A 15214-nucleotide genomic window follows, 5' to 3' on the forward strand; every position below is an offset into this window, starting at 1 on the left:
TCACTTTAAATGACCATGAAGTCAAAATCAGAGTATTTCGAGTTCAGACAGTGACTCACCAACAACAGTTAACGGTTCTGCCTATGTACCATTAGCGACTGGTATAGGAACGGGGAAAGTGACAGTGGTGCACACAGTACCCTCCACCAAGCACCATAAGGGGGTTTGTTGCGTTTATTTGGTGATGTAGACAAGTGACTGTGCAGGCAGACGCACTTCTGATTGGTTATTGAGTGAATGTTAGCATGCTGTGCGTGTTCATACAGACTTTATAATGTTATTGGACTCTCGTCCAACAATTCAGCACTGATTTAGTGGTTTGTGCAACTGTGCTACAACAGCTGGACGTGGATTGTAAAATTTTAAAGAGAAACGGATCATCTATAAAAAATAATTTTAGGGGCCCACGTTGAGACAGAGAACTGGAGTTGTATATCCCACAGAACATTCATTTAGTGAAAATTTTGTATATGTGCTTGTTTGATGTACCTAAAAGTCCTGTGGACCGTATGTTAGGACCGATGAAATGACAACCAACGCCTAGTAAGCAGACATCCAAAATAAACAATTGTGTAAAACGTCAAATTTCCCTCTTTACTGGCAAAATACGACATTTAACTATTGTAGTAGTTATTGATTTGGAACTATCATCGCCGGCCGTTGTGACCGAGCGGTTCTAGGCGCTGCAGTCTGGAACCGCGCGACCGTTACGGTCGCAGGTTCGAATCGTGCCTCGGGCATAGATGTGTGTTCTGTGCTTAGGTTAGTTAGTTTTAAGTAGTTCTAAATTCTAGGGGTCTGAAGAACTCAGATGTTGAGTCCCATAGTGCTTAGAGCCACGTGAACCATTTTTGAACTATCATCGGTCGTAGGACGACCGTTTAATTTTTGGTCAAAGGTTTGAGTGGAGCAGAAGTAAAATTGAAATATATAACGAGCAGGTGTTGCTAGCAGTGTAAATGGACTGTCAAAAAGTTCATGTTTTCCAGGCCTGTTTATGATGCGCGTAATAGGGTGTGTTGGTATAACATTCAACAGTCAAAAAGGTTTTCTTCGAATCAAGCACTAAATTCAGGGTATTTTGGAACGGAAGACACTAGGAAGGCAAATTGAGGTATCAAAAAGTTCATTGGTTCAAATGGCTCTGAGCACTATGAGACTCAACTGCTGTGGTCATTAGTCCCCTAGGACTTAGAACTACTTAAACCTAACTAACCTAAGGACATCACACACATCCATGCCCGAGGCAGGATTCGAACCTGCGATCGTAGCAGTCGCACGGTTCCGGACTGCGCGCCCAGAACCGCGAGACCACCGCGGCCGGCAAAAAGTTCGTGATTTGTGGAAAAACTTGAAAATAAGAAATGGAAAAAAGCGGTCAAATGTTGTGTGAAATTGTTTGGAAGTAAGAAGTAAAAATAGATCAGAGAAATATTTGAAGGGTCCCTCGAATGAAGCTCGAAATAATGTACACCTTATGAGGTGCTAATTGAGAAACTGAAGTTCAGTGTTTAACTTTGAATGTTCGAATTTAACAGTGTGTTATAGGATATCGTCTGGTGCACTCTGTTGTGTGGGGCAACTACATCCTATACACGAAAATTTATGTATAGAGATTTTTTTAAATACCGAGAAAGTGAACGCTTTTTCTCAGTATGAATTTCATTTCCTGTGTGTTATTTCGAGGAAAAATTAAAAACGACTCAAATATTCTCCAGTCTTTCTTGTTTCTTATTTCAAAGAGCATTTGAGTTTCTTTTTTCAAAACTTTTTTAAATTTTTATTTTAAGAGACATCTATTCCTAGCAATAGTAGCAGAATGTAAATACCTACTCCACAAAATATACAATAAATGTGACCAAATTTTATTTCCTAACGTATAAATCAAAGCAAGAAGAGACAGTGCAGTGAAGCAATGTTTTTAAACAAAGAGTATATCGGTGGTGGCATGATCACGTGTCGCGTTTTCGCAGACAAGCAATACTCATTCCACTAACACGCGTGGCCCACAGAACATGTTGAGTCCTAGGAACCGTATGAACAAGCGTTAACTTTACAAACGGCTACAGACTGAATATGTGAAGCGATTTTCAACTTTTCCTCTAGAAGAGACCTATATGTCATTCCTACAATTCAGATTTCAACATTAGAGACGTGGTGATATCGTTATATCTCGCTCATCAACATACTATATTTTTCAGGGGTGTAGTGGCCATGTCGTTTCCCCTTATAGAAAGCAATGTAAGTGAACAGCTTATATTCGTCATTAGTAATTTAGTTAATTATTTGTATCCTCTGTGGTTGACAGCGGTGACCGATTGTTATGATGTGGAACAATGTAGAATTACTGTAAACTTTTTCAGTGGAAAATGTACACACACACACACACACACACACACACCCACACACACACACACACACACACACACACACACACACACACACACACACACACGCGCGCACACACAAGATATCATTATGCATTCGAAAATTCTTGTAAGGAGTGTTTGAGGGTTATTACCTAATAAGTTATTTATATAAATGTGTAGGTAGTCAAAGACTTCTATAAATGAATACGTCACTCCTATGAATGAATACGTCACTCCTTTTTGTACCATACTAAGGCGGAATGACGGTCATTTCTCTTTCTAGTATTACGTATATGAATGTTACTTTTGTTTTGGAACTGTGATTGACTGTTGACAACAGACTTCGTAAGGGAGTGGAATACCTGACTCTTTGTAGTGATTGTAGAGTGGACACGAAATATTATTCTTATTGCGCCGTTGTGTGCAAGAAATACTTTCTTCTCCAGGGTCTGTTTACTGCGGGATATGATGCTATAAGACATTAGTGCATGAAAATGGGAATATGAGTCAACAGCTTGGTATTTTCCTCTCACAGATCTTCAAACGTCGCAGAGCTTAAGCATTCCAGAAGATCTGTAATATGTGGCTTCAGTTCAGCTTCTTACATAAATACCTTAGAATCTAGGGTATTCTGTTTCATTCATGGGTTTATCCTCGTTGATTATTTTTAATAGTGTGATCAGGTCTTGTGTGGTGTAGCATTGCAAGTACTGTTTTTATCTACAGCCAGTGACATTTCATTTGTAGGCAACTCGTTATTAATTTTTAAGATAACTTTATGTATATCTTAAGTTTTCCATTAGCATTCATTGTAAGACTTGCGTAGTCAGGAAAAAGAGCTGCTTCTGCTTTTTGGATATTTGATAGCAGATCGTTTCCATATAACAACAGCGACCGAATAGCTACCTCTGTGGTATCGCTCATTCTAAACTTACTGTTTCGTTAAGTATGTCTCTGGATTTCCTAAGGCGACACTGTGATACCAATAAGACAGAATGAAAACCAGTTACCAGAAAGATAACTGATAACACATTATGTGAGCTTTTCTTGGAGCACGCTGTAAACTACACAATGAAATCCCTTTTTCAGTGTAAATTTTGTATTATCTGTTCGTGGATTGAAAAGCAGCATGTTCTGTGGAAGTAAAATGCGTTGTGATTCTTGATTAGATAGTGGATTAGTATACGAATTAAATACTACCACCACCCTTTCGCTAGTCAATAAAATAGTTTGGAAATTCGTTTACTTTTTAACGACGTAAAGGCACTTACTTTAAAACAAAGTGGCGTCACCCCAGGGACGGCAGAATTTTTTATTACAGCTATCTTGTTTAAAGTAATGATTAGACCGTAAAACACTCCGGATCAACGTAACAGGTAACTGCCGGCGGATAATTTGGGAAATTGGGAACACTTCTTCCCCGATAATGTAAACTCTGGAAAGTTCTGAGCCGTTTGTGCCAACAGCGGAGCAACTTCAGGGGCAAGTTTACGGAAAGCCTGGCCGCGGGGTGCGCCGGAACACGGAAGCTCGTAAACCGCCGCTGATACGGCATTATGAGCTCTCCGGGGATTCCTCATCAAGGCCTGCCCTCCTATATTCAAAGTCCGACACTCCCATGCAGGTGAGTTCATTCCGTGACACAGCTTAGCCCAGGCGTGTCTAATCCGTGATCAGCGAGCTGCATACTGACAAAGCAAGTATCAGTGATTCCCATGTACTGAACCTCTACCACAAAAACGCAAACCAATACACTGAATTCCGTTTATCTTATGTTACGATAAACATAATCCTAAAAAAGGGCAGCCACACTTTTCTATTTAATGCAAGAATCTGAAAATCGATTTCAGTAATCGAAATTTATATATCTATGCTATACCTTCTACAAATAACATAGATACGCTGCCAGAAGATTTTCAGATGACACCTGTAGTGTTGCAGTCTCACATCCAACTATAAGAAAAATTTGATCAGTTCTCTTTGTTGGATTTTCACAAATCGTACCCGTCTGGAGACAGATATCCCTTGCTGCTCCGTTATGCATTATATGTGTCATCTTTGTTTGGAAGCACGTAGTTTACGAGCTGTTATTTTCATGAGTAAAGCACACAAAGAGTAAAAATAGAACCAAAATCTCTGATGAACACCCTGAGAACTGCAACCAATTCGATTGAGCCTAATATTGATATATCAATTCTCCAAATTCGAAGTCAGCTATCACATTACTTCTTTAATTTGTAATTACCTGCATATAACATTATTAATAAAATCTCATATATAAATTAATTCAGTCTTGCTGTTTTTAGAATAAAGAATATTAGCAATGGTTATAGTTTCTGTTTGTATATTACGCCTGGTCTAAAAATACTTTTCTTTTACAAGCCTGGTCCAGATAAGCTAAAAGGTTGGACACACCTGGCTTAGCATGTGTCAGGCAATGCATCTCCCTCTTTCCTCGCGGCTCCGTACTCCAGAATTGACAGGCGCCGTGCGAAAAGGGGCAAATAGAGGAAGTTCCAAACGTTCACGAAGTTTAACAATCAAAGTTATTACTTCTTATGTACTAGATATTATTCTACACTTAACTTTCAAAGTAGGCCTCTTGGGAACGACTACACGAATCCCAACGTTTCCGCCATTTTTGAAATGTACCCTGGAAGTTCTTCGTAAGGGTGTTCTGTGTGCTCGGTGATTCCGCTTGGATGTCCTCCACTATATCAAACCGTTTGGATGTTAGGTAAGTTCTAAATTCGGATCACTGTCTCGTTCCCCACTTCATGTTACGCACACAAACTGACAAGAGGTCGTAGTCGTCAGTTCCTTTTGTAATTGTTGCGTCACATTCCGTTTTCTTCCGTTTGTAACTACGACTACGAGAAACAGGTACGTTCACTGTTACGTCAGAAGGGTTGACTGCAGTACTCCGTCGGCCGGAGTGACCGAGCGGTTCTAGGCGCTATAGTCTGGAGCCGCGCGACCGCTACGGTAGCAGGTTCGAATCCTGCCTTGGGCATCGATGCGTGTAATGTCCTTCGGTTAGTTAGGTTTAAGTAGTTCTAAGTTCTAGGGGACTGATGACCTCAGAAGTTAAGTCCATGGTGCTCAGACCCATTTGAACCATTTGGCAGTACTCCAAGACAGCGTCACAAGGGTCGTCATCTCCGAATAATTGCTGCAAGCTACGTCCATTTCAGTCTGCTTACAATACAGATGCTCTGGTGACCCTCAACACTATTTTAAGCTCACGCTGCGCTCTAACACCAATTAAACAATTCTGCGATGTCTTAGAATAAGTCCTATCCTTTTTTAGTCACGTTGTGCCATAAATTCCAGGAGGCGTGCTGACCAAAAACCCCTTCGTATCCGCATCCGGTGACGCCTGAGGATTACACGGCGGCCGGTCGATACCGTTGGGCCTTCAAGCCCTGATCGGACAGTGTTTGTATGTTTGTTTGTGCCATAAGTCACTTTCCTTCTCATATTGATTCAGTACTTCTTCATTGTTTATGCGATTCACCCATTCAATCTTTAGCGTTGTATCACAGCACTTCATTTCAAAAGCTTCTATTCTTTTCTCGTCTGAACTGCTTACTGAACACGTATAAGGCCGTAATTCCTGCATAAAGTAGAACATGCACTCAAAATTATGTAGTGCTGATACTTGGTTTGAAGGGATCAAGTGGCGTATTCTTAGTATGAATTACTCTAACTATACCATATTTACTCAAAACCGAATAATGGTTGTATGGATGCACCTTTCACATTCGTACAGTTACAGTTTGTTATACAACCTGCAGTAGGCAATGAGCGTGACGTTCAGTTTGTCAGCAGCAGGAAATATATATTGTGAAATTACAATGAAATGAATACCCTTAGCTGCACGAAGGCGTTGATATAAGCCAACGGGGACAGTTGAAAATCTGTACCCCGACCGGGACTTGGCAGACGCTCTATCCATCTAAGCCACCGAGGACACAGAGGATAGCACACTGCAGGGGCTTATCTTTCGCACGCCTCCCGTGAGACCCACATTCGCAACTTCGCAATAAGTTGCGAGTATGGGTCTCACGGGAGGCGTGCCAGAGATAAGTCCCTGCAGTCGCACCATCCTCTGTGTGCCGGCACGGTAGCTCAGCGTGCTCGGTCAGAGGGTTAGCTGCCCTCTGTAATAAAAAACTGAGTGAACGGATCAATAAATAACCTGAACGGGTGTCATAGGACGTCCGCCACGAACAAATTCATCGACCAATATAGAGCAAAATGAGATTTTTTTTTAAAAAATGGATAGAGCGTCTGTCATGTAAGCAGGAGATACCGTCATCGAGTCCTGGTCTGGGCACACATTTTCAACTGTCCCCGTTGACGTATATCAACGCCTGTGTGCAGCTATGGATATTCGTTTCATTGTAATTTCATTCTAACGAGCTGTATGGTCACATGTCCGTAAGATCAGATACCATATTCACATAAATATACAGAGTGTTACAAAGAGGTACGGCCAAACTTTCAGGAAACATTCCTCACACACAAAGAAAGAAAAGATGTTATGTGGACATGTCTCCGGAAACGCTTACTTTCCACGTTAGACCTCATTTTATTACTTCTCTTCAAATCACATTAATCATGGAATGGAAACACACAGCAACAGAACGTACCAGCGTGACTTCAAACACTTTGTTACAAGAAACGTTCAAAATGTCCTCCGTTAGCGAGGATCCATGCATCCACCCTCCGTCGCATGGAATCCCTGATGCGCTGATGCAGCCCTGGGGAATGGCGTATTGTATCACAGCCGTCCACAATACGAGCACGAAGAGTCTGTACATTTGGTACCGGGGTTGCGTAGACAAGAGCTTTCAAATGCCCTCATAAATAAAAGTCAAGAGGGCTGAGGTCAGGAGAGCGTGGAGGCTATGGAATTGGTCCGCCTCTACCAATCCATCGGTCACCGAATCTGTTGTTGAGATGCGTACGAACACTTCGACTGAAATGTGCAGGAGCTCCATCGTGCATGAACCACATGTTGGGTCTTAGTTGTAAAGGCACATATTCTAAGAGCACAGGTAGAGTATCCCGTATGAAATCATGATAACGTGCTCCATTGAGCGTAGGTGGAAGAACATTGGGCCCAAACTAAAATGAGCTCTAACATGAAAATTAAGCGTTTCCGGACACATGTCCACATAACATCTTTTCTTTATTTGTGTGTGAGGAATGTTTCCTGAAAGTTTGGCCGTACCTTTTTGTAACACTCTGTATGAAGTTTTGCTATTTAGGCAACAAAATAACTGATGATGGTCGAATTATAGATTATATAAAATGTATACTGCAATGACAAGAAAAGAGACAAGAAGAGAAATTTGTTAACATCAAATACAGATTTGAGTGTCAATAAATCTTTTCTGAACGTATTTGTATGGAATGTAGCCATGTATGGAAGTAAATCATGGACGATAAACAGTTAAAGACAAGAAGAAAATAGCTTTTGAAATGTGGTGATATAGAGGATATGAAAGATCACATAACTAATGATGTGACTAAAAGGAAGGATCGGTTGGTTGGACACATTCTAAGACATCAAGGGATCCCCAATTTAGTACTGGAGGGAAGCATGAGCGGGTAAAAATCGTAGAGAGAGACAGACCAGGAAAAGAAAATAATAAGCAGATTCAGGATGTATGTTGCTATAGTTATGTGGAGATGAAGAGGCTTGCACAGGATAGAGTAGCATGGAGAGTTGCATCAAATCAGTCTTTGGACTGAAGACCACATCAACCACCTTGTTTTGTCAGCCAGAGACCAGGAAACACGCTGGCATTTGCCCAATCAGGTTTAAACCTTCTTGGGCTGACTGGTGTACGAAAACAACGGTCGTTTGTTCACCACACTGCTTCCATCCCGATTCCCTATATGCTTCACGTTCCTGTCACACGAACTAGCGCGCTTCTCGTTGAGTAGTACGAACCGGCCAACATTTTTAATTTGTCGCATACAACCTCCTCGGTGTTGGATCGCAGCTGTTGATTGTCAGAACGACGTGTCTCAGCAATCATATATAAATCTCCATTGTTCGCGATTGCGTGCGCCGTTGCTAGGCTACAGCCCTCCTCGTTGCAGATCAGCCTCTCAGCTGCCACGGAGGAACATTAGTTAGACCTGGGCTAATGTTCCGCTTCCTCTTCTAGCGCCTGGACCAGGAAGTGAACTAAGTGATCTCGGTGTTAAACAAAGTGTCCGTCTCGGAGGTTACTGCGAGATTAGCGCGCCGTGGCAGCGGAGACCAGCGCTGCACCCTTGTGTGGCCGTGATGGCGCAGAGCCATGTGGCCGCAGCGGGGACTCTACCACGTCACGCCGCCCAAGGACAAGGTACGTAGCCCAACATCATTCATCTATTCAACAATTTGCTCTCTTTGTCACACGTCGTGGGCCAAACTTCAGTACCAGTCCGAACGCAAGGATAGTCGGCAACGATAGACAAGTATTACGGTAACGCCTCTAGCGGATAATGTTGCAACTACTTTCGATGCGTCGCAGAGGTGACACCTCTTGCGGAAAATGTACGAACCAAATTGTATATCTTATGATATTGTTTTGTAAAATAAGTGAGTAGCTTTGATTTGCAGAGAGACCTTGTCAAGAAGTTATCAGGAAGTAGTGGCGGCTTCCTTTCTTTAAAATGAATCTTGAATCTGATTAAAAGTTACTCATGATTTGCTTCCAGTCCCGAGCGCTCTCTTCACCTAGACGTATGTTCCTTTTATAATTTAGCGAGGGTGAATCACCGTAATGACGGACCTAAAATTAAAATTTCTTTGAAAGATGGTGCGACTGCTACGGTCGCAGGTTCGAATCCTGCCTCGGGCATGGATGTGTGTGATGTCCTTAGGTTAGTTAGGTTTAAGTAGTTCTAAGTTCTAGGGGACTAATGACCACAGCAGTTGAGTCCCATAGTGCTCAGAGCCATTTGAACCATTTTTTTTGAAAGATATGGACTACTCTCATAGGTAGTGGCAAATAAACCTTGATACACTGAAGACAGGGAGAATGTAAATTTTTAATTCTCAACACAACAATCTTAGTAAAGCGATCTCATTCAACAGCAAGTAGAAAAGAGTCACTCAGCAAATACCTAAGTTACAGTTGGGATAACCCAACCGTCATCAGAATAATAGTAACTACCATTTGTCCACAGTAGACATCGTCAAGTCAAAATTACAAATCCATAAATTATCGTCAGACTGTAAAACTTACCTGAAACTGCCTCGGCCCCACTTCGCAACCGCCATGTGGCAGCCACGAGTGCTATACTGGAACTGACTGTAGCGTCATGAGGCCCGCCTAGGCAGACACAATTTTCATTTGTTGGGCTCCCTCTATGATTTATAACTTCCTGCACTTCCTTCAAATACTAAACTGGTGATCCCTTGATGTCTCAGAATGTATTGTGTCAACCGATCCCTTCTTTTAGTTAGTTTGTGCCACAAATTTCTGTTCTCGCCAATTCTGTTCAATACCACCTCAGGATTGGCCCTCAAGCTTCAGTTCCGCCAGTACCTCGTCTCCTACCTTCCCGAATTCACAGAAGATCACCTGCGAACCTTGCAGAACTAGCACTCCTGGTAGGGGACTTGTCGGCGAAAGGTGGAGGTCCCGAGTTCGAGTCTCGGTCCGGCACACAGTTCTAACCTGCGACGAAGTTCCACATCAGCGCACAGTCTGCTGCAGAGTGGAAATTTCATTCTAATTACATGATATAAATATCTAACCTTAAGCATTTTTCTGTAGCACCAGATTTCAAAATTCTATATTCTAATCTTGTCTAAATTGTTTATCGCCCATAGTTCACATTCATGCATGGCTGGACTCCGTACAAATGCATTAAGAAAAATCTTCCTAACACTTAAATCTATATTCTATGTTAACAAATTTGTCTCGTTCAGAAACGCTTTTAAAGCTATTGCCAGTCTTCAAAATGGCTCTGAGCACTATGCGACTTAACTTCTGAGGTCATCAGTCGCCTAGAACTTAAAACTAATTAAACCTAACTAACCTAAGTACATCAAACACATCCATTCCCGAGGCAGGATTCGAACCTGCGACCGTAGCGGTCACTCGGTTCCAGACTGTAGTCTGCAGAGTGGAAATTTCATTCTAATTACATGATATTCACATCTAACCTTCGGCATTTTTCTGTAGCACCGCACGGCCACTCCAGCCGGCCGCCAGTCTACATTTTATATCCTTTCTACGTCCGCGATCATCAGTTAGATTGCTGCCCAAAGAGGAAAACCCATCTACTACTTTAACGATCTCTTTTACTAATCTAATTCCTCTCAGCACACCCGATTTAATTCGACAACATTCCATTATCCTTGTTTAGCTTTTGTTGATATTCATCATTTATTCTCCTTTCAAAACACTGCCCATCTCGGTGCGACTGCTCTTCCAAGGCCTCTGCTGTCTTTAACAGAATTACAATGCCATCGGCATACCTCAAAGTTTTTATTTTTCCTCCCTGCACTTTAATTCCTACTCAGAGTTTTTGTTTGGTTTTCATTACTGCATGCTCAATGTACAGGTTCTGCCTTTTATAAAAATATTAATAATTACAACACAATGGGCATTATTACAGTGCTCTGCAATGTAAGTAACGTAAAAGTTTAAGATAAAAAAAGGTTTCCGCAGGGACACGATCCCACGACCCTCGAATTACCGTTCTGGTCTCTTCCCGATGTGCAAAGCGCTGCCTATTAATACCTTACAAACTCTTGGCAATTGGAGCTACCGCTTCTGTCACTTTCGCAGTGTCTGAGAAGCCTCCCAACTCGTTTCGCTAGAGAAACAATCAACAAGTCGAATTAAGGAGTTATATTACAAAAAGAAAATTACAATACTTAACTTTGGCAATTGCACAGATGTGTCGCAAGCAAAGGGCGACATGCGAAATAATCAGTCCCGAGTCTTTACTACATAGAGAGCACAAGTAAAGTAACTAGATTTCACGCTGCTATTGAACTGGGTCGTCACCAGTCGGCGGCGGCGCATATGTCCTCTTCACATAGGGGCCGCTGCTGTCGCGTTGTCGTCCTAGAGGGAGGTCCGGTCAGCGTGCGATTTGCTGACTTCCTCTCACAGCCTTCTCTTTCCCGTCGTTCCCGACTAACGAGCCGGCACCTGACTCCACGCCGCAACAACTTTCATTTCCGGTCAAGTACAGCAAACACCATAATTATGGACAATTTCGACGAAGTTGGTGATGATGAGTAGGCGAAGTCCCCTTGTTAGATGTTTTCATGCGGTACAGTTTCACGAAGTCATGTGTCTTTGCTAGAAGGTGATGAGTATGACACTTTTTTTCCCTTATTGTTATTTAAACACCTTACATAAGGTGGGCTGGCAGCAGCATATTACGCTGCTCTTCAGCCTCAAGTTGACAAAGAGAATACAATGTAGAGACAGAAGATTCAGAACAAAGTGAGGGTCAAAAAAACAGGGGACACAGAAACAAATAGCACGAAGCCCTTCACACTCGACGAAATAGCACTAAAAACTGCTGGTACTGCACACAAACACTGACGACTGAGACGGAACAGGTGAACGAAGGAGCGTGACAACGAAAAACACTAAACCACAAACATGATGGCACACACACGAGAAACTGATGGTGATGATCTCTGGCGCGTGAATGTCCACTGAGTGTGTGCGATTCCAGGGAGCTGCCAAGAGGCGAAGAAGATGGTGAGGGTGGGAGAGGGGAGAGCAGGGATGCCAATGGCAGGGGGGATGGGGGAAGGAATGAAGGGAGGAGGGGGTAGGGGAAGCCCAGAGGAGGAGGGGGGAGGAAGGGAGGATGGAGGGAAAGGAGAAAGGGAGCGAGGGTGCCCTAAGGAAAAGAAAACACAGGAAGTGGGAGGTAGGATCAAAGTTGATAGGTTGTAGATGGAGGGGAGGAGGGCATCATCAGGGAGGGGAAGCTGGCGGAAGCCACCTCACGAGAGATTAAGGAGGGTGGAGGGATGGAGAGCAGGTGGGGCGGGGAAATACAGGCACGGCAGCGGGCGGGGGTGGGAGAGGATGTGAGAGACAAGTGGGTGAGGGGGATCTAGTTTACGGGAGGTGTATAGGATCCGTATCCGTTCGAGGAAGAGGAGGAGGTGGGGGAACGGAATAAGATCGTACAGGATCCGTGTGGGGGAGGGGAGACGGACACGATAGGCGAGGCGGAGAGCATGGCGTTCAAGGATTTGAAGTGATTTGTAAAAGGTAGGAGGGGCGGAAATCCAGGCAGGATGGGCGTAGCAGAGGATAGGGTGGATGAGGGATTTATAGGTGTGGAGGATGGTAGAGGGGTCCAGACCCCATGTGCGACCAGAGAGGAGCTTGATGAGATGGAGCCGGGACCGTGCCTTGGCTTGGATCGTCCGGAGATTGGGAGGTCCAGGAGAGGCGACGGTCAAGCGTGACGCAAAGGTACTTAAGGGTGGGAGTGAGGGTGATAGGATGGCCATTGATGGTGACATAGAAATCGAGGAGGCGGAAGGAAGGGGTGGTTTTGCCTACAATGATCGTCTGGACGAGTATGACACTTTCAGAAACACCGTGATATTTTATCACTGGCGCCCTGGAAAACCGAAATCTTTCCATTACCGCTCAAATAGTTGTATGTATCACAGAGTTTCCTAAGCTTACAGACTATCACATGCAGTGCATATATAAATGCAACTCAGTTAGTAAAACTGGTAATTAAACTGTCGCGGCGAGATGCGATGGTCGCCGTACCGTCTACGTAACTCGGTCAGCGCTAGCTCGTTTCGCGGATTCGCTTTGCCTGCAAACGGGAGCTGATGGTTGAGTTGCTCTGGAAAGGTTGAAGGTTTCAGCGATGGACCACGATTCACTTTTAATTAGGTTGTTTCATTAATTGCCAATCGCTAGTCCTTTTGTTGTTGCAGCAAATACACATCGCTTGTGTTTATTTCGCACGGTCCGGTCCAATTTAGTTTCGCACAGGCTCTGGACGCTGCGCAATTAATTTTTGCACAGAGGTCGTTAATTACATCTCTTCCGACGTGTGACGAGCCAGTCGACCGCGAGTCGTAAATCTGTACTTGTACAGGGCCGTGTTATATTATTATTCGTCGAGGTAACAAAATACATTGCAAGCCACATTGTTCAACAAAATTGGCTTTCATAATATTTTCACACGATTTAACTTGTCACTGTCAGAAATTATATAATGTCACTGTTCAGACAAATGAGCGGCAAATTAAAAGACAAGCATTATTTTTACCGTCGGGAAAATGTTCCCATTGGAGCATAAAACCTGTGAATTGCTCCTGTTTAAAAGAATTTGACTGAAATGTAGGGCACCAGTTGCCTCAGCACATCTAAAATATTCCCCAAGTTCGGCTTGCTCACATATTCGCGCTCGCCTCTTTGTCCGAAAGCTCCCCTAATTGTTAACTTACCGACACCGAGTAGCCCATCGCTATAAGTTGCTCATACCCACCCACTCCCACATTTTCATTCTCACTCAGTCACTCGTTCAGCCCAACTCATTGTCATTATTTCTTTGTGTTGCTCTAACTGTCACTGTCTCGTGTCTCACAGTCACAGTCACTTTAGTTCTGTCTTACTACTACTCTCCCCTCTCACTACCAATGTCTTCTTCTTCCTCCCTCTCACTGCTGCTATTTATTCCTATTGTCACTATCTCTCTCTTCCTCGTTGTTATTGTCATAAACTCTGTCTCTCATTATCACTGCTCTCACACAGTTACACTTCTCCTTCTCTTTACTATTCTCCCATTTGCACTGTATTCCTCACCATGTAAGTAGACTGTTTAGGTTTTTATGTTGGTAACGCCACGTAGCGCGCTGTATGTAAATAACTGACTGTACTGTGTGGAGTTTGTGGCTGGCTGGACTCATTGCTGGAATAATCGCTTGTGTAGTGTTGGACAGTTGGATGGGAATAACGCGAAGCGTTGCACAGTTGGAGCTGAGCGCCAGCACTGGTGGATGTGGGGGGAGAGATGGCGGAGTTTTCAGAGGTCACTATAGGCGGACGACTTCGACGTGTGTCCGCCAGAAAAAGGAAATTTGTAAAGATGGATGTCATAAATTGATGTATATATATGATGTCTTTTGAACATTATTAAGGTAATTACATTGTTTGTTCTCCATCAAAATCTTTCATTTGCTAACTACGCCTATCAGTAGTTAGTCCCTTCAGTAGTTAGAATCTTTTATTTAGGTGCCAGTACTGGCTCTCGCTGTATTGCAGTAGTTCGAGTAACGAAGATTTTTGTGAGGTAAGTGATTCATGAAAGGTGTAGGTTATTGTTAGTCAGGGCCATTCTTTTGTAGGTATTATGGAAAGGCAGATTGCGTTGCGCTAAAAAATATTGTGTGTCAGTTTGGTGATTATCAGAATAAGTAACGAGAGAAGTGTCTGAGTACGTTCAGTGTTGCTCATCTGTTTGTAAATCAAATAACGTAAGAAAATGACCAGCACAGTAATTCCTAATTTTTCCAAGGGTATGTTTCAGCCCTTCTCCTAGCACTGTTCTGCAAGTATCAGCTATGTTCCGCTGTCACTCCCTCGCTTTCCTTCACTCTCTCATTTTTCCTTCGCTCTTTCTAAACCACAACCATTGTCTACAACCTCCAGTGTTTATTACTTTTCCGTCTCTTTTCCCATTACCAATCTGATCTACTCTCTCAGTATAAAAAAGCGAGAATTAGTTTGCATTACCCAAACTTTGGTAGCTTTTGTAAAGGTGCTGAGGAAGTTATAATGTATCAGCTGGTACTTCATTTCCGATCAGTCTTTTAAACAGAG

The 15214-nt window shown here is 43.1% G+C and overlaps 1 protein-coding gene across 2 annotated transcripts in view; it reads left to right on the forward strand.

Moving 5' to 3' along the window:
• The window catches only part of LOC126354710 (rap guanine nucleotide exchange factor 4), a 1235035-nt gene that overhangs the window by 130320 nt on the left and 1089501 nt on the right, over positions 1-15214 (forward strand). For both annotated transcript variants that reach the window (XM_050004554.1, XM_050004556.1), the window contains exon 2: positions 8555-8737. In XM_050004554.1, coding sequence (XP_049860511.1) covers positions 8690-8737 — 48 coding nt within the window. In that variant the 5' untranslated portion in view covers positions 8555-8689. The remainder of the gene's footprint in view (positions 1-8554; positions 8738-15214) is intronic.

Source organism: Schistocerca gregaria, chromosome 3 (genome assembly GCF_023897955.1).
Source record: "Schistocerca gregaria isolate iqSchGreg1 chromosome 3, iqSchGreg1.2, whole genome shotgun sequence".
Classification (NCBI taxonomy): Eukaryota; Metazoa; Arthropoda; class Insecta; order Orthoptera; family Acrididae; genus Schistocerca; species Schistocerca gregaria.